The 20,157-nt window shown below is 37.3% G+C and overlaps 2 protein-coding genes across 14 annotated transcripts in view; one reads left to right on the top strand and one right to left on the bottom strand.

The window, feature by feature from the left end:
- The window catches only part of SRSF11 (serine and arginine rich splicing factor 11), a 40,641-nt gene extending 37,494 nt beyond the window's left edge, over window positions 1-3,147 (bottom strand). For 6 of the 10 annotated variants that reach the window (XM_084871870.1, XM_084871884.1, XM_084871882.1 and 3 more), the window contains exon 1: window positions 3,038-3,144. The gene's annotated coding sequence lies outside the window, so the exon portion shown is untranslated. Of the gene's footprint in view, window positions 1-3,037 lie in introns of all 10 variants that reach the window. The other 4 variants (XM_084871873.1, XM_084871872.1, XM_084871885.1 and 1 more) reach the window with 2 other exon arrangements.
- A 99-nt stretch (window positions 3,148-3,246) lies between these two features.
- LRRC40 (leucine rich repeat containing 40) overlaps window positions 3,247-20,157 on the top strand; it is a 50,365-nt gene continuing 33,454 nt past the window's right edge. The window contains exons 1-8 of one of the 4 annotated variants that reach the window (XM_084871863.1): window positions 3,247-3,453; window positions 8,808-8,989; window positions 10,622-10,695; window positions 13,137-13,266; window positions 16,693-16,816; window positions 17,401-17,543; window positions 18,752-18,924; window positions 20,025-20,127. In XM_084871863.1, coding sequence (XP_084727989.1) covers window positions 3,300-3,453; window positions 8,808-8,989; window positions 10,622-10,695; window positions 13,137-13,266; window positions 16,693-16,816; window positions 17,401-17,543; window positions 18,752-18,924; window positions 20,025-20,127 — 1,083 coding nt within the window. In that variant the 5' untranslated portion in view covers window positions 3,247-3,299. Of the gene's footprint in view, window positions 3,454-8,807; window positions 8,990-10,621; window positions 10,696-13,136; window positions 13,267-16,692; window positions 16,817-17,400; window positions 17,544-18,751; window positions 18,925-20,024; window positions 20,128-20,157 lie in introns of those variants that run through there. The other 3 variants (XM_084871864.1, XM_084871865.1, XM_084871866.1) reach the window with 3 other exon arrangements.

The following is a 20,157-nucleotide window of genomic DNA, read 5'->3' on the forward strand; positions in this document are numbered from 1 at the left end:
CAAAATATAAATCAAAGCCACATTTGAAACCATGATTACAAATGCAAAATATATATGCTTTCAAAGAAATAATACAGCATTTCTTGCTACTTTTAAAAGTTGGCAGTTATGGAGCTGAATGGAAAACAAATGTAGTAATGTTTATAAGAGTAACCCAGCTACGTTTGAAAATGTCATTAAATTTTAATGATGGAGATAAGCTACTCTTACTCTGATAATAGTCTTATTTTCCCTTATGAAAAAAACAAACAAAACAAAACATTTTTTTCAGAGCCAATGTAGTTCTTAGGCTCAATATATTTTTAGCTTCTTCACTTTTTTTAATTTAGCAAATAAGTTACAAGAGTGAAGCCTCCCATTACTTAAAAAAAAAAATTGAGTAAGTTATAGCTAGACAAATTTTGTTGCAAAAGGTACCTATGCAGGAGTCTCCAGCCCCTGTAAAGGAGATATACATGTTATTTTAATAATCCGTTAAAAACAACAAATACTTTAACTTTAAATATTTTTCAACATATATGTTCATGTTGAAAAAGGGCTGAGTTTTTAAAAATTTGTAATGCATTCTTCCTAAAGTAATACAGTTGATAGAACATGTAATTTCCCAAATAACACGAGGAAATAATTTTCATCCATTTGCACTTGCTTCACAGATACAATACTAGTGGTACTGTGAATACAAACTGCTACAATTTTTACATGTCACTTTATGTCTATTGTTGTTTACTAAAAATGTAAGTCACTTGGATTTTTCACAAGTACTTTTCCATTAAATAGGCTGTGCTTCTCTTAAACAAAATGCAACAATGTACTCTGGCAGGGTGGCTCTGTAGGTTAGTGTCATCCAGATAAGCCAAGGTTGAGGTTCAAACCCCCGTCAGAGCAAATTAAATACCAATAATGAAATATTTAACTTCAAGTAGAAGCACAATAAATGAACAAATTATACCTTGCATGTTATTTAAAGCAATGTTAAAGAACTTATTGTAGGGATGGGGGGTGGCCATTGTAAAATTTGATACTTGAGCAATTTATTCTTTAAAGGTAGGTTAAATCCTACAAAAGAGAAAAAAGGGTTTTCTCTAATAAATAAATGTCTCCTAAAACATATTTCAAGGGTCCCGTAAAATGGGTCCAGACTAAAAAGCAAGTTGAAAATGATGAAATAAAAGCCACTAGCCAAATAATGATTAACAAGACAGGTTTAGGAAAGAGACCTCGGTTCAAATTTCTGGCTGTAGAACTTATAGAAACTTGTGACCTTAGGTCAATTTCTTAATCCCTTTTAGCATCAGTCCTTCATCTGCAAAATTGGTCATTGCACTAAATCAGAGATAGCAAAAAGGCATTTTTAGCATTGAGCCTGGCACTTAGTAAAGGCTTAATATTAATAAGCTGGCTATAATCAAATTGTCAAGACAAACTGGAGGGAGGGGAGATCTCATTAGTGATCTTGCATAATCTGCTATGGTTCTTGCTTTAAAACCCATTTTTAAAAATAGATTTTATAAAAAGAATAAGAGAGAGAGAAATAGCCATGAGAGGGACATCAAGCCTGACTCCTGCAGGCCCCCTTCTGGGGGTCAAGCCCACAACCTGGGCATGTGCTCTGACCTGAATTGAACCCACAACCTCCTGTGTTAAAGCGAGAGGGAGTTAAAAACTGAATATGAGAAGTAGCAAGAACCAGGACTGAGGCAAAATTGTTTGTGCTGCAGATTTTGTTGTTCTACCTTTCAAATATCCCACCGATCTCCCACCGAGTAGATGGGGGCTTAGGAGGACATTTCCCGGCAGAAGCTTTTAAAAACAAAACCACTTCAGGCAAAGGAAAAGTCTAAAGTTCTTACATTTCATACAGAAACTAACATTCCACGAAAACCGACCTAACTGAACAAAATTGTCCTTTGCCCGGCAGGCGTGGCTGAGCGGCGACCTATGATGAACCGGGAGCTCACGGTTCGATTCCTGGTCAGGGCACATGCCCGGGTGGCGGTGGCGGGAGATCTCTAGCGTGGGCGTGCAGGAAGCCGCCGACCAATGATTCTCTCTCATGTCTAATGTTTCTTTCTCTCTCTCACTCCATCTCTGCAATCAATAGAAATATTTTTAAAAATTCCTTTTCTATTCTGGATTGGAGTCCCTTTCTTCACTAAGCGCTCAATATTTAAAACGTTAGCTTCACTTAATTATTTTAAAAATCGAATGAGATAAAAAATTATTTATAAAAGTGAGCTTTAAAAGAGGTAAAGTAGCCGAGACCGGTTTGACTCAGTGGATAGAGCGTCGGTCTGCGAACTGCAAGATCCCAGGTTCGATTCCGGTTAGAGGCATGCACCTTGGTTGCGGGCATATCCCCGGCAGATGTGCAGGAGGCAGCGATCGATATTTCCAACTCTCTATCCCTCTCTTCCTCTCTGTGAAAAATCAATAAAATATATCTTAAAAAAATAATACAAAATAAAATAAAAGAGGTGAAGTAAATTGCCTAACGCTACGTCGCTTGTAAGACACAGAAGCAGCTGGGATTCGAACTGGTATCTCCGGGCTTCCAAAAGTCCAAGCTGTTTTCACTATAGTGAAGCTTGTGCCTCCACTTGGTTCCCTGGGAAACATTTATTAAGCTCCCCCCCCCCCGTCCTTTCCCTGTTGCCAAACACGTCCACCTCACACTACTTCCTATGCTGGGCTACGAACTCCATACCCCACACAGGCCAGGGACACCCACTCCAGGAACCAGAGTATCGCCCGGAGGAACAGAAACCCGCTTTATTTCCTACACCGGGCGGAGATTTGGCGCCACCGCCAGCAGCGCCCAATACAGGCTTAGGGTCCAGCGAGGCTGCAGACCGCGCCCAGGGCTCAAGTTTGAGTCCAGGCCCGCGCTCCGTCCAGGCCAGAAGGAGGAAGCAGAAAAGGTTACTCTTTCCCGCCACCCTGGCCGCGGCGGCGGGGGCACCGATGGGGAAGACGGCATCGCGGTAACACTGCACACCTAAACCCGCAAGGCCTTCCTCAGCCGCTTAGACACACTTACTTGAGCGAAGTAATTCCAAGAGACCGGGGGCTGGCACCGGCAACGGGAAGGGCTCCTCTGTCCTCCAGCTCCAGTCACGGACAGTGACGTCACCCAGGCCGCGCCGCCGGAGAGCGAAGGCCCCGCGCCGGAGGCCACGAGCCCCGCGCACCGAGCGCGCACGCGCGCGCCGCAGGGGCGGGGCGGGGCCGAAGGCGGCGCCGCCTTTTTGCGTCACGCGCAGGGCTCTCCGCTTCTGGACCCGGGTGGGTGGGGTTGAAACATGTCGCGCCTGAAAGGAGTCGCGGCGCGGGACCCCCGAGCGGGTTTCAGAGCTGAACGGGGAGACGGCGGGGCCTCCTCCGTACCCCAGGGGCTGTTAAAGGCGGCGCGGAAGAGCGGCCAGTTAAACCTGTCCGGGCGGAACCTCAGCGAAGGTACGGTCCCGGGGTGCGACCCGATTTGCGTCCTGTCAGAAAGCCCTGGTTCCAGGCAGCCTCCCTTTCAAAGTCTGGCTTGGCTTTGGCCCCCTTTGCCTCACGCTTCCGGCCCGGACCCCGCTGGCTTTAATGGAGGCACTCATCACACTCTCATTGTTTCGGTCAGCCCGGTTCGGTTCCGACTTTTTCTCTTCAGGAATGGGCCCTGATGGGAATGGGCCAAAATTTAAACGGGAAGAGCGTTCCGGGATTCCCATGAGATAACACCCTAATGTGTGACTCAATTAGCTATCAGATGATGGGCACATACTTTGTTTCTTTGGCCCTCATTTCCCTCATTTTAATTTGACCTAAAATTCTGTACTTTATCAGCTTCTTTGTGAACTTTTTGAATGCCACTGTTCCCTGACAACACACTTTTCTTTGTGCACCTCAGCAGTCCTAAAATACAAGAAATAAGGAGCCTATTTCCCAAATTGCGGGTCAGGATAGAGATGCCATACGGGAGTGAATTTGGGGTCATCCTGATGAACCTAATAAAAGCTGGAGTACAAATTTGATTACCATGAGTGAATAATAAATAGCCAGATACTGTTCTGACTGCCTGGAAGGAGGTGGGAAGTGTGGAGTGAGACAATATATCATTCTTCCCCTAATGTTTTTCTTTAATTATAGTTCTTTATCTGGTATTAAAAGCTTTCCATTTACCTTCTAAGGATTGCTTTTTGTGTGTGCCATGCATCTATAGAGTAGATCAAGAAATCCTACTGAATGAATGAAAGGGTGTATGACATAAAATCTCTGCTCTGCCTGATAAAGCTTTTAATCTATGGGAATGTAAGTATTTATAAATGACATGCATATATATATACTTGGTTATCCCAAAGCTTGAAAAAATTTCCTTTATACCTGACAGGCTCACTCCTTTGCTTCCTGTAAGACTCTGTTCAGAGGTCCCAGGTCAGAGAGGCAATGGGGAGTGCCGCGTACTTATTTAAACAGCATTTGTTGTATACTCTGTGTGTTTCTTCCAGATATTGTACTAGTTAGGTACCCAGGAAGCAAAGAGACACTTAGAACAACTCATAGTCACATAAGCACTTTAATATGAGCTCTATTCAAATTTATTTATTAAGAACCATAGACCCAGTGCACGAAATTTGTACACTACTGCAGTCTCTAGGCCTGGGCGGTGTTCATAGCAGGAGCATTGGGCATGAAAGGGCAGGTCCCAGCTGACCTCTGGGCCCTGGCAGCACCTGGTCTCCCCATGCATCCTTCTCCATCTGTGACAGGGCACCCGAGTCCCCACACAGATGAGGTGAGTGCAGCCAGATGCCATGGGCTGGGATACAGCGTGGTCCTCTGGGCCCAGAGGTACCACCTGGAAACTGAGCAGGCAGCCTCACAGACTGGCTCCTGTGCGAACCCACGGGGAGCCCAACTGGCCCCTGTAGTCCCGATGGCTGTGGCCTGGCTCACCCAGAAAAGGCCACGTGGGTGCGGGCTAGGCTCTTTGTGGGCGCCTGGCACGAAAGCCCTGGAGTCCAGTGCGAGGGTAGCAGGGGAGTGAGTGTGAGCTCGGTGGACACCCCACATCTCACCACACCTCTGTCCCCATTACCCCCAAACCCAGGTAGCTGGCAAGAAGTCACAGCGCATTGCTGATGCCCAACATGTTCCGCGCTGCCCTCTGATGATCAGCACATGTCGTGACGAGTGGTTGAACTCCCTCTCTCCTGGTGGAATGGTCAACCACGGGGACAATTTGCATATTAGGCTTTTATTATATAGAATCATATAGGATTGCATTTGTTAAATAATAAATTTTTGTGATTATATTCCAAGTCTTTTCTCCTTCATATATACACACACGTATATGTGGATATTTGTTTAATATACACTCACACGGTTACTTTTACATACTACATTATCTGGATTTTAAAAATTGGCATCTTTTTTTATTTCAAGTTAATGTTATTAGAATATAATTTACATCCATTTTAAGTGTATAGTTTGATGAGTTTTGGCAGATGTATAATTGTGCAACCACTACCACAATCATGTTATAGAACATTTCCAACACTTGAAAGTTCTCTTATGCCCCTTTGCTGTCAATTTAACCCAGTGCTCCACACAAATAGAGATTAGCCTCTTCCAGAATTTCATTTAAATGGAATTTTACATTTCTGATTTTTTTTGTTTTAGGCTTCTTTTGCTTAGTATACTGTTTTGTTTTGTTTTTGTTGTTGTTGTTAATTTTGTTTTTAGAGACATCCTTTTTTTTTTTTTTTAAATATATTGTATTTTTTTTTACAGAGAGGAAGAGAGAGGGATAGAGAGTTAGAAACATTGATGAGAGAGAATCATCGATCAGCTGCCTTTTGCACACCCACTACCGGGGATGTGCCCTCAACCAAGGTACATGCCCTTGACTGGAATCGAACCTGGGACCTTTCAGTCCGCAGGCCGACGCTCTATCCACTGAGCCAAACCAGTTTCAGCGTCCTTTTTATTTTTAAAATAGAGGCCCGGTGTACGAATCTGTGCACTGGTCGTGTACCTGTGGGGTCCCTTGGCCTGGCCTGCCGGGATTGGCTGAAGAAATCAGCAGTCCTACATCCCTTGATGGATGTAGTAGTGTGCAAAGTGGCAGGCTGCCCAGGAGGAGCCTGAGCCAGGCCCAGGGTGCCACTCCTGCTCATCCTGGCCCTGCTGTGCTGCCACCACTGCTCAGTAAGCTTACTGCTGCTCCACTGTTGTCTCTGTGCACCTGTCTTAGGGTGATACCGGCACGCCCATTACTGAGAAGTGGCCACAGGCTTGCTCCCAGTCATTCCCGATGCTGTTTCCGATCCCAGTCCTGGTCCAGATTGGGGAGGGGCGTACAGGGGGAGTGTCCGCAGGAGAGGCTCCTGCCACCACAGCTGCGCTTGCAGCCATGAGCCCAGCATCTGGCACCCGTTGGTCAGCTGAGCGGCACTCTTGCTGTGGGAGCACACTGACCACCAGGGGGCAGCCCCTGCATTGAGTGTCTTCCGCCTGGTGGTCAGTGCCCAACATAGCTACCTGTCGAATGGTCAGCCAGTCATTTTGGCTTTTATACATATACTAGAGGCCCGGTGCACAAAATTCGTGCACAGGGGGAGTGGAGGTCCCTCAACCAAGTCTGGGACCCCTTGAGCTATGTCCGACTGCCCATATAGGCCCGATCCCTGTAGGATCCAGCCTAAACAGGCAGTTGGACATCTTTCTCACAATCTAGCACTGCTGGCCCCCAACTGCTCGCCTGCCTGCCTGATTGCCACTAACCACTTCTGCCTGCCAGCCTGATCACCCCCTAACCACTCCCCTACCAGCCTGATTGATGCCTAACTGCTCCCCTGCCAGCCCTATTGCCCCTAACTGCCCTCCCCTCCGGGCCTGGTCACCCCTAACAGCTCTCCCCTGCCAGCCTGGTTGCCCCTAACTGTCCTCTCCTTCAGGTCTGGTCTCCCCCAACTGCCCTCCTCTGCTGGCTCAGTAACCCCTAACTAACTGCCCTTCCATGCCAGCCTGGTTGCTTCTAACTGGCATCCCCTGCAGGCCTAGTCACCCCTAACTGTCTTCTCCTGCAGGCCTAGTCACCCCCAACTTCCCTCCCTTGCAGGCCTGGTCCCCCCAACTGCCCTCCCCTGCAGGCCTGATTGCCCCCAACTTCCCTCTCCTGCAGGCCTAGTCACCACCCCTAACTGTCTTTTCCTGCAGGCCTAGTCACCCCCAACTTCCCTCCCCTGCAGGCCTGGTCACCCCTAACTGCCTTCCCTTACAGGCCTAATCACCCCAAAACTGCCCTCCCTTCCACGCCTGGTCCCTTCCACCTGCCCTTTTCTGCTGGCCTGATTGCCTACAACTGTCCTCCTCTGCAGGCCATCTTGTGGCAGCCATATTGTGTCCACATGGGGGTGGCCATTTTGTGTTGGAGTGATGGTCAATTTGAATATTACTATTTTATTAGATAGGCTGTGTGTGTGTGTGTGTGAGAGAGAGAGAGAGAGAGAATAGATAGATAGATAGATAGATAGTAATCATCTATTCACTTATTGAAAGATATTTGATTTTTTCTAATTTTTGGCTATTATGAGTAAAATTGCCATGAACTTTCAAGTTTAGTCTTTGTGTGGACATATGTTATCATTTCTGTTGAATATGTCAGATAAATTAGCAGCTACCAAAATCAGGTATGCCTTCCAACTCACTGAGAGGCAAGACTATATATCTTTGCCAAGATCCCTTCTCTAGTGTTTACTGGCTGTAGAATGCTGGGTAAATTCTAATTTTCTCTGTGTCCCATTTTTCTCACCTATGAAACTATAAGAGTATTAACACCTACCTCACAGAGTTGTTATGAGGTTTAAATGAGTATGTTAGAAAATTGCCTGTTATTTGTACTTCTTATCTATTATTATTATTAGCTATTTTTGTTAATACCAGTGCTTTCTCAGACTTCACACACTCTTCTGTTATGAAATTTATAACATTACCTTATAAATGCTGATTTTCGTGCCTTCTGTTACTCTGTTAGCTTAATGGTAGAATCCCTTTTTTCTCTCCATTAGGTGCTATGTAGATTGCATGTATAATAGATGTAGTTGAATAAAGATAATAGTGAGGTGTAATAGGTAAAATACATATTACGTTGTCTTTTTGAAAATATATTTATTGATTTTTTTTTTTTACAGAAAGGAAGGGAGATGGATAGAGAGTTAGAATTATCAATGAGAGAGAAACATCAATCAGCTGCCTCCTGCATACCCCCCAACTGGGGATGTGCCCGCAACCAAGGTACATCCCTTGACCAGAATCGAACCTGGGACCTTTCAGTCTGCAGGCTGACGCTCTATACACTGAGCCAAACTGGTTAGGGCTCACATATTGTTTTTTTTTTTTTTAATATATTTTTATTGATTTTGTACAGAGAGGAAGGGAGAGAGAGAGTTAGAAACATCGATGAGAGAGAGTCATCGATCAGCTGCCTCTTGCACACCCCCTACTGGGGATATGCCTGCAACCAAGGTACATGCCCTTGACCGGAATCGAACCCGGGACCTTTCAGTCCCCAAGCCGACGCTCTATCCATTGAGCCAAACCGGTTTGGGCTCACATATTGTTTTTTAATAAAATCAATTTTTACTCTAATCTAGTTACAAGTTATTGTTATTTGACTTTTTTGAAGTATTTTTTTCTTTTATTTAAATGTTTCAACAATTGCTTTTCAGTAGGTAAACTGAATAGCTGTTATAAAATATGTCACTTGTATCTAACTGCTTGTTTTATGTCTTTCTTTTTGGGTTTGGTTGTGTTGGAAATAGTGCCTCAGTGTGTCTGGAGAATAAATTTGGATATCCCTGAGGAAGCTAATCAGAATCTTTCATTCAGTGCTACTGAGCGATGGTGGGAACAGACGGATTTGACCAAGTTAATAATATCCAACAATAAACTTCAGTCACTTTCAGATGATCTCGGACTCCTACCTGCACTCACTGTTCTTGATGTAAGTTGACTGATTATAAATATGGGTCATTAGGTAAAGAGACTCTAATTATAAATTTAGGTTTTGATGAGCAGAAAAACCATTTCACTTGGTAAAACACAAGGAAGAATAACAAATTATCATTAGACAAAACATAATGGTTAGGATTGTAGAGTCAGAACATCATGCTTCAAATTTTGGCTTTGCCTCTTGATAGCTGTGCAAACTTGGAAAAGTTACCTCTTAGTGTCTCTTTTTCCACATCTGTAAACTAGAACTGATACTACTACCTAATTGTAAACATTGTTTTACAAACAGAATTGGTATTTAACAAGTAGTTGCTGCTATTTATATTTTTCTATTGCTATAATTTTTAATATTATTCTGGAAATTAAAGCAAATACAGTTGACTCTTGAAAAATGCAGGGATTAGGGACTCTAGGCTCTGCACAATTGAGAATCTGTGTATGACTTTGGACTCCCCAGAACCTTAATTACTAATAGCCTACTGTTGACCAGAAGCCTTACCGATAACATAATCAGTAGATTAACATATATTAATCACAGTATATGTATTACATACCATATAAATTATGCTAGAGAAAAGAAAGTGTTATTAAGAAAATCATAAGGAAGAGAAAATACATTTACAGTACTTACTGGAAAAAAAAATCTGTGTATACGTGAAACTGTACCGTTCAAACCCATGTGGTTTAAGGATCAATACACTTAAGATTAAATTTTTTTATATAACTTTCAACATTGACTTCAATTATTGAACTTAAATTTTTGTGTATTTATTTAGGGACTGTGTTTTAGTCTCTAATTGCCATAAAGGGTGAATAGTTTATTTCACAATCTACACACTTCTAATATCCTTAACTTAGGAACATCAACTATCTTCCAACTCATACATGAAAAGTTGGATCTAGTTAGATTTCTAGAGAAGTTTTTGTTTGTTTGTTTTTGTTTTTTAATTTGTAAAATGAATGGATTGGCTTAGATTCCTGTTACCTTGAAAACAATATGATTATTTGAAACCATGAGAGAAGTCCCTCACCCACTTCTCATTTATTTTTATATATGTTGACATAAATCATGCCCTCGGAGGACTATTTTTAGTTTCTAACCCTCCCATCTCTCATTTGAGATTGGAATTCTAATTCTACTCAGTGAGGTGAACTTTTTTTTTGTTTTTTTTTAATATATTTTATTAATTTTTTACAGAGAGGAAGAGAGAGGGATAGAGAGTTAGAAACATCGATGAGAGAGAATCATTGATCAGCTGCCTTTTGCACACCCCACACTGGGGATGTGCCTGCAATCAAGGTACCTGCCCTTGACCGGAATTGAACTGGCACCTTTCAGTCCACAGGCCGACACTCTATCCACTGAGCTAACCTGGTTTCGGCTGAAGTTTTTTTTTAAATTGTAATATTTAACAGTGATCACATGACTTCATGATATCTGAACAGCAGTTTGGTCAATTTCAAACTCCTTTTCCTCTTCTATACACAGAACAAATTTCCAATACTCAACTCGATGCTATTGAATTAGAAGAATGGGATTATTGTTGAAGAATTTTGTACAATGGCAAAGCTAATATATGGTTAATTATAAGATTTAGATATTGACTCTTTTAATAACTTTTAGATACATGACAATCAGCTGACATCCCTTCCTTCTGCTATAAGAGAATTAGAAAATCTTCAGAAACTTAATGTCAGGTAAAATTTAAACTTATTTTTTTTAAAAGAATACTTATTACTTTATATTTCCATCCTCTATGCCTTCCTCCAACACCCCCACCCCCCACACACAATCACTACACTGTTGTCCATGTCCATGAGTTCTCTTTCTTTTCTTTTTTGCTCAATCCCCTCTCTGCTTTTGCCACCACCACCAGCACTATCAACCTAATATTCTTTAAAATGTTTTTTCTATTCCTAGCTGTCTTGGCTCAGGGTATAGAACATTGGCTTGCAGACTGAATGGTCCCAGATTCGATTAAGGTCAAGTACACATGCTTGGGTTTTGGGCTAGATCCCCAGTAGAAGGTGTACAGGAGGCAGCCAATTGGTGATTCTCTCTCATTATTGCTGTTTCTCCCTCTTCCTTCCTCTCTGAAATCAATAAAGATATATTTAAAAAATGTTTTTTCTAACACTTTAAAGTATTTTTTTTTATTACCTTAGAAAGTGGTTAAAGCAGAATAAGAATGAGTTTTAATTCTCAGGTTATTTTTATTTTTTGTTTTAGAATTGTATACATACTTTCTGGTTTTACAGATTAAAAGCCAGTTGATTTAAAAAAAATACTTTTGTTTTTGCCCTGGCTTGGTGTCTCAGTTTGTTGGCATGTCATCCTGAACAAGAAAAAGGTTGGGGGTTCAATTCCTGGTCAGGGACATTACTAGGTTTTGGGTTCAATTCCTTCTGGGGCTTGTGGGAGGCAACTGATAGATGTTTCTCTCTCTCTTTCTCCCTGTCTCTCTCCTTTCTTCTTTCTCTAAAAATCAATAAAACATATCTTCTGGTGAGAATTAAAAAATTTGTTTTATGAAACAATTTTATGTGGTTATTTTAGAAAACCTCTTTGTTAATATCTGAAGTTTTAAGTTACTTTGATATAAAATATCTAAGTGTTAAGCAATAGGAATAAACTGAAAACAGTTCTTTTATTAATGACGAAAAATTTGATGGTTTTGATATTGGTGGTTGTTAATGTTTTCTGGGGACTCCTAGGGTTCTGTGGATATGCTTCTGGTACTCATTGATAGATGTCTGGGTGGCCAGGTGGCCAAGGCTCTTCATTGCACATCCAGAATAACCAACTACCTTATATACATATATATACACATATTAGGAGAAAATGGATTAGGGAAGATTTCATTTAGGAGAAAAAAACAAAAAGGTATAAGTATTCAAAACATAGTTTGCAAACTATGATTTATAAAATAGATATTGTTACAGATCTATCTAACATAGTATAGCCAAGTGTCAGTTTTCTGAAGGCATGTTAACTGGTTTGATGAAAAACAATACCTCAAACAACACTGCTCATCTGGTAAAAACTTTAAAATCACCATAAATCAACAAAATTATCTATATACAAAAAAGGTACTAATTGTTTAGAACTTGCCCTTACAAGTCAAGGCATGGGTGTGGCTTGCTAAAGCTAGACTAGGTTGGGTTGACTGGAAGAGGTGAGGGAGAACAGAGTGCATGTGGCTTTACTTTTAGCTTCCGAGTATGAACATTAGGATGGAGGAAATAAATGATGACAAGAAATGGAGGAAGTATATAGCTAGAATTACTCTGCTCAACTAGATCCCCATCAGGTATATAAAGATTTTGATTATATAACCAACAGTAGTAACCAATTTTTGACAATTTTCAGTGGTTCTTTTTTTAGAACACATCTTTTGGCATTTTTATTTCAACTAGTTCTATTTTAATATAACTTAAGGTTATTGTTAGTTACCCTATTATACATTTCTCCATTATCTGTTGAGTAATTGTATGTGGCATGAAATGAAAAGAGAGTGGAATTCCCAAGAGAATAGTTGAGGTAAATCTGGGAACAACCTAAGTCATCTCTTAATTATCCGGGAGTGTGTCATCCTTGGTGACTTGGGCCTTCTCTTAAAACAGTAAGCTAAATATCTCTATAGAAGGACTGAGCTGAAATGTTAAAACTAGGTACAAAGAAGAGTGGAGCTTTATATTACATTCAAATGGACATGCCAGGTCCTCAGACAGAAACAGCTAATTTTGTCTTGGGTGATAACTTTAAAACATAATCCCCATATAAGATGTGCTGCATTGTAGTGTGTGTGTGCGCACATCTTTGTAAAAATTCTGAAACTCAGGTGCAATATAAAATTATAAGAATCCAGTGTATTCTTTCACTTTATATGTAAAATTAAGAGTTGATTTTAAAGCAGCAATCAAAAGTTCACAAATTATTTGGTTAAAAATATTTTATTTCTATGTTGTTTTTCATTGAAACCCTCAATTTGATTACTTTAGGATATGAAGCTTGGTAACTTTAATATTAGTAAACATATTTCATGTTTTTAATTAGTCCATGTAGTTGTTCAGCATAAAAAAGTTTATAAATATTTATAAGTTGTCAGCTGATGATTCAGCATTTATTTTATTAATAGCCATAACAAACTGAAGATACTCCCTGAAGAAATTACAAATCTCAGAAACCTGAAGGGCCTGTATCTCCAGCATAACGAACTAACTTCTATACCAGAGGGATTTGAGCAACTGTTCAATTTAGAAGATTTGGTAAGTTGTGATTTTCCAATTTTTGTATAATTTGGGAATGATCACATTTTTCATTAGACTGAGAATCTTTATGTATGATTAAAATCATGAGGAAATGGGCAACTGATTATATGATTAGGTTACCAGTATGCATTTCAATTAGATCATTAAATTAGTAATTGTAAATTTGTTTATCTTGTTTTCTTATGAAATCTCCTTAGTTTTAATTTAGGAATAGAGTTTGGGAACGGGGTGATGAGAATCACTTTGTTATTCAGAGGCTTTTTATGGTTTAGCACACATGTGTCAAACACAAGGCCCGCGGGCCAAATCCAGCCCGCCAGGCCTTGCAATGAGGCCCGCACCGCGCTGTCATCACTGCACTCCGCTGTCAGTTTATGACATTGTCAGTTTATGACTGTTCAGTAAACCATTCGGCCTGCGATTTAGGCTGGATTTTAGATTTTGGCCCCTTCTCCGATTGAGTTCGACACCCCTAGTTTAGCAAATTAGAGGAAAGGTGTTTTGAGCAAATACCAATTCCCTTTACTATACCCATTCCACTTCCTCCTTTATAGACCTTATGCCTTCCTGTCCTCAGTTTACCCAGGTAACCTTTAAGGTCTGCCTTTTTGCTCTATCTTTTTAAATGGCAACATAATCTGGCAAAATTTTTATTACATTTCTGTCACATCTTAATAAAAAGATAACTATAAAGCAATAGAAATATTATTTTAATCATATTATTAAGCATTATAAAAACAACGGGCACTTTGTTTTGTCCTTTACTTATGGCAAGGTAGATAGTTTATCCCCTACTACAGATAAGAAACTAGGCTTATACAAAGAAGCAACTTATTAAAGTCATTCAACTAATAAGTAAGGAATTCAGGATTTTAATATAAGCCAGTTTGATTCCAAAGTATATTTTTCTCTCCACTTTACCACTGAAAGAATAACATTCCACTGTAAGGTATCCCATCAGAAAGGCTTTAGCTATGTTAGATCAGATTTTGTAATAATCTCTACTCCACATAGTAATTTAGTATTATATTTTTGTTCTTTTCCCTCTTACAGGTTTGGAAAACTAATTCATGTCATTTTTGCCTCAAAGTTTATTTCTTAAGGGAAAATTACTTTTTTTTTTCTGTAAAAACATTCTTGATATATCCCATTATCTCCTATAGTGTTTGAAATAAAAATATACAGTCTCTTCAACCATTCCTTCAATAACTCTGTCCATCTGGTTAGATTGGAAATAAGGTTTGGAAAGTTAGGTAGATAAAGTGAATGGCAAAGGAGGGATTTCCTTAGGAATTTAATGGAAAAAGGGAGCAATTGAATTATTTTGAAGAGTCTATAGCAGAAAAAAAACCTAATAAACTATAGCAGTTCCCAGTTATTTCTTTGAATAGGTTCCTGGATTATAGGTAGCATCATGAAAGGATGTTTCAGTGAGAATTGTGTTAAGGATTCAGTATCAAATAAACCATAATGTGAGCAACAATATATTAAAACATTAAAAGTTTAAGCATCTGTAATAATTTGCACTGGTAATATTTCTTAGGTAAAAACTAACTTTGTATAATGGTACTAAATAAATATTTATTGAAGAATTGGCAGTATAAATATCTATTTAGACATTAATTAAATTTTAGATCTAATTTAATTATTAACTACAATAATTAAATGTTTAACTTTTTTAGTGGTTTGTTGATTTGAGTTATTTAAGATGAATTTGTGAAGAATTAATATCTCTTCTTTAGTAGGAACTTTTATTTTAAGCTTTTTATTTGGAATGATTTTAGATTTATCTCTATATATATAAAAGGTTAAGTGACTGACCAATCATCCATCCGACACTGACCATCGAGTACATATGACACACACAAGCAGTTTAAAAATAAACGTTGACTCGGGCATGCTCGATACATGTAAAGCACTCACTGATGCCAGTCACACATACGTTTTAATTTTATAATAATACTATATATATATATATATATATATATATATATGTGTGTGTGTGTGTGTGTGTGTGTGTATATAGTATTATACACACACACACACACACACACACTATTTTGACATGTAATGTTTTGCAGCAACGTAATTACTGCATGAATCTTTCCTCTAATTTCCTTTCAATGTGCATGAATCTGTGCACTGGGCCACTAGGAGAAATATAAAGAGAGTTCCTGTATTCCCTTCACCCAGATTTCCTTAATGTTAGCATATTACATAACCATAGGACATCTGTAAAAAGTAAGAAATTAATATTGGTACATTACTAACTAAACTACAGATTTTATTAAGATTTTTTCAGTTTTTCCACTAATGTTCTTCTTTCTGTTCCAGGATCCAATCCAGAATACTACATTGCATTTAGTGTCAGTAACTTTTAATATTATACAATATTTATTTATTAGTAATCTGTTAATTCTTAGAATTTAGAGTATTGGAGTTGGAGATTATTATGTTGTATATTAAAGATTATGATGTTATTTTCTATTGTTTACAACAGTATTTTTAAAAATGGTGATGTAGCACTTTTACCTTTTTGTATCTTCTTGATTTATTTAGAATTACAGAATACAATTGTTTAAATTTAGATTAATTGAAAGTCTTCAGAGAGCATTTCCTTTAAATTATTTTTTTCTATTCATTATTACTATTGGCCCTATCTAACAGTTTCCTGATAGCTAATGGAGTACTTATACCGAATTCAAATATTATAAGAAGAATTATTTGTTTTATAACATTGTCTTTTAAGGGGAGTTTCAAAAAGCAAGTTCTTGTGTAACTGTTTAAAGATAAAAAAGAAACAATGACTAAAAGAAACATTGTGGTATAAAGATTAATTAGGCAAGCTTGAATGAATGAGTACTGTAGTAGTGTAGTGGACTTCTAGACTTAGTCAAAGCAGACTTACTGAGGTGAGCAGAAAATCAAGAGGGAATATTTTTTCATCGAAAATTAAAATGGTGATATATTCAGCTTTAGTTTCTTTTTTTCCCCCAAGAATATTTTTCTTCTTGCAAAGTTATATTTCATTTCGGACTTCAGTTTACCCATAGTTTGCCCTATTTACAGGCAGCCAGTAAATATTTGATAAACAAATGGATTTTTTTATTGAAAGTAAGATACATAGTAGAGCATGACTGACTTTTTATAAACGGTTTGTGAAGTCAGAATTTATTCTGATTTCTCTCTGCTACATTATTGGGTATGTGGTGGGCCCACAGAATATTGAGGTAATTGAATGATGATTTGTGAAACTATTAGTGAAGGTGAGTTAAAAAATAGCCTCAGAAATAGATAGATAGATAGATAGATAGATATAGATAGATGTAATAATGTTTCAATCTTTGCATAATTCTGGAATACTCTTTAGGGATAATTTATTTTTATTGTTCATTCATTCATTCTGTCTTTCTCTTTTTAAAGGATCTTTCAAATAATTGTCTTAAAACTGTTCCTGCTAGTTTTTCTTCTCTATCCAGTCTGGTGCGACTCAATCTTTCCAGTAATCAACTGAAGAATTTACCAGCAGAAATAAGTGGAATGAAAAGTAAATCTCAGTTTTAAAAAAATGCATATATTTGAAGTTGGTGAAACATACTTTTATCAAAATAAATTTTAATACAGATATTTGCAGAGAAATAAAATAATAGATTTTATGGTGGTAAATGCAAACAATAGCAACTAGTCAGATTTTCTCCAGGCCATTATTATTTATCAACTTCCTCAAACTACACCAAAAAGATATTTTGACATATTAAAAAAAAAAAATAAGGAAAAGAAATAATGATTATAAATTGTGATAAAATTTTATGTCTGAGAAATTGAATACTTTTGCCCCACCTTGTACATTTTAGAGTAATTTAACAGAGAACCAAAGTTTTTAAAAATCTGTTATGATGACATGGATTATTATAAAACATTAATTTTAATAGCAATTATCTTATAATTAAATGAAAAAAATCTTAGTTCATATTTAATTCAGTGGCATTCTAGGATTCTTGATTATTATAAAAGTATACAACAACACAGATACATAAGTTCTCATCATTATATATTTTTTGAATGTACACAAAATTAGAGACCAATATTTTTTCTCTATTAAAATAATTTTTTGCTAAATATGTATTACAGGATTAAAGCATTTGGATTGTAATTCAAATCTGTTGGAATCTATACCTTCTGAATTGGCTGGCATGGAATCACTAGAATTGCTTTATTTGCGGAGGAATAAATTACGTTTTTTACCAGAATTTCCTTCTTGTAAATTATTAAAGGTACTATTTAGTTTATTATTGAGTAACTATATATTTTCAAAAGTTATTTATGAAAATGAATTTTTTAATCTTTCTTTACGTTGGAAATATGTATTAGTTGTAAGTGCTGCGTTTTTCCTATGTTAATAGTTTTGGGAATTTTAATATGGCTAAATGCATTAATGGTATTAGTAGTATATATAATTTTAAAAGAAATAACTTAAAAATAGAAATTTGTTCATTTTACCTGATGATTAGTTTATACCTGGAGAAGTAGTAGATGATGAGGCAAACATGGTAAGTTGGGACCATATTGTAGGAGACCTGGAATACCACTATATATCTTTTTCTGTAAGTTGCCACCTCTCACATTTACCTGATCATAATCAGATCTGTCTGGTTATAAGTATTTAGCATTAACATTATCTTGTAAATTTGCCATGTTTTGCTTTCTTTTATGTATACTTTTTATGCATTAGTGTTAAAAAAATTTCTCTTAATACATGATGCTAATAGTGTTAAAAGATACTGTTAATGAGAAATCACATAATAATTATCATTGAAAGTGTGGAATAACAAACATAACAAGATAAATAACTTTTTCACTTATACTGATTTGTTTTAACACTTTAATTTTTTGCCCTGGCCGGTGTGGTTCAGTGGTTGGAGCATTGGTCCATGTGTCCACAGGGTCTGGGGTTCAATTACTAGTCCAGGGCATGTATCTGCATTGCAGGGCATTCCCTGGCCATGTTCCCTGGCCCAAGTTGAGGTGTGTTCAGGAAGTAGCCAATTGATGTGTTGTTGCTCCCTCTCCCTCTGTCCTTCTCCCTCCCCTTCTCCTTTCCTTCCCGTTCTTCCCTTCAAAAAATACACAAAAAACTAATCTTTCATCAGTATAGTTCTTGGATTTGTATTTTTATTCTATAAATGTAACTATTAAGTCATTTCTCTTCTTTGGTTTTGTAAAGTTTGAACTTTATACCAGGTTAGACCTTTAATTATTTGTAAATTACTAGAAAAATTTTGAAAATTTTTCTTATTGTCATTTTTCTTTACCTGTAAGATAGCTTAAATGTAATTGAAAATTTAAGCACTGTAATGATTAGGAAGTTATGTTTTTTTCTATGTGCTTTTCAATGATTTGAAATTAAGATTTCAATTTTATTTTCATTATGTAGTATAACATTGATTACAGAAATATACATGATTGATCTTTGGTTTTGTAGGAATTACATTTAGGTGAAAACCAAATTGAAATGTTAGGGGCAGAACATCTTAAGCATCTGAATTCTATCCTTGTGCTAGACCTTCAGGATAACAAGTTAAAATCTGTTCCAGAGGAAATTACACTACTACAATCATTGGAAAGGCTTGACCTAAGCAACAATGATATTAGCAGGTAAGTTTAAAGATCTAGTGAATAAGAAATTGTATTTGTGTTTGGTTATAATTCATAAGTTAAAATATTTATAAAAAGTACATAAATTTTTTTTTTCTAAATTAAATGTTTTCTGTGCAGGTATCAGGTACAGACCTACAAAGAGTAATTAGATTTTGTCCTTTACATCAAGCTTAATATGCTAATAGAATGCGATTCATCTACAAGCTACTCTGACCTACTAGAACTAAACTCTCAGAAGGCTGCATTTTTATCTGTTTTGTTCACTGCTCTAACTTCTAGATCAGTGTCTGGACTTATAGAAGGTGTCTAGTAAATATTTGTTGAATTTGTTAAATGACTGTAAAGCCATGGGAGAGATATAAAATGCTTTGGGGGCTTGAAGGAGCTATAGGAATTACAAGTTATTGAGAGGTATCAGGGTAGACTTTGTGGAAGAAGTAATATTTTTAGATGATCTTTATGAGTGGCTGTACTAATTTAAATCTCACCACTAACATAAGATAATTTTATTTATAATATTTTGGTTAAGTGCATATGTATCTTTTCCCCTGAGAATTCTTTAAGGGCAATAATCATATTCTATACCAGTGCCTATTTATTTAATTTTAGATGCTTAATTTTGAGATTGGATATTTAATTTCAACAGGTTATCTTTTTGTGTGACAAAGATAAAAATGACTTTTCTTATTGAGTGAAAATATGAATTGGGCTATTAAAATTAATTTTTTTCTTTTTGTCTTTTTTATTTAGGAAGAATTTTATTTATTTGCTTTAAGGGCAGAATCAAAATATTTAGTATCAGTGAGGATAACTATTTTGAATCACTGATTCAGTCAAATTTATATTTTGACCATTTACTTTTAGCACTGGATACAATTTAGTGAATGTTTCATAGCTCACATTTCTTTTTTAGCAATCACAATATAATTTCAAACAAATCTATTTTTTCTTTTACGTGTATATATAGCTACTTCAAAGGGAAATATGGTAGGCCTATATTACTTGGGTTTTCTTTGACACTTACTTATATGTTGTTAGTTTCATAATCAACTATTTGTTTGAATTATTCTTACCCTTAATGTTTTCCCTGAAGTCAGTTTAATCTTTTGTAGTCTGCCCTATTCATTGGGAAAACTTCATTTGAAATTCCTGGCACTAGAAGGAAATCCTATGAGAACGATTCGAAGAGAAATTATAAATGTAAGCATATTTGGAAATCAGTTTTTAAAC

This window comes from Pipistrellus hanaki (genome assembly GCF_964339955.1).
Source record: "Pipistrellus hanaki genome assembly, chromosome: 2".
Lineage (NCBI taxonomy): Eukaryota > Metazoa > Chordata > Mammalia > Chiroptera > Vespertilionidae > Pipistrellus > Pipistrellus hanaki.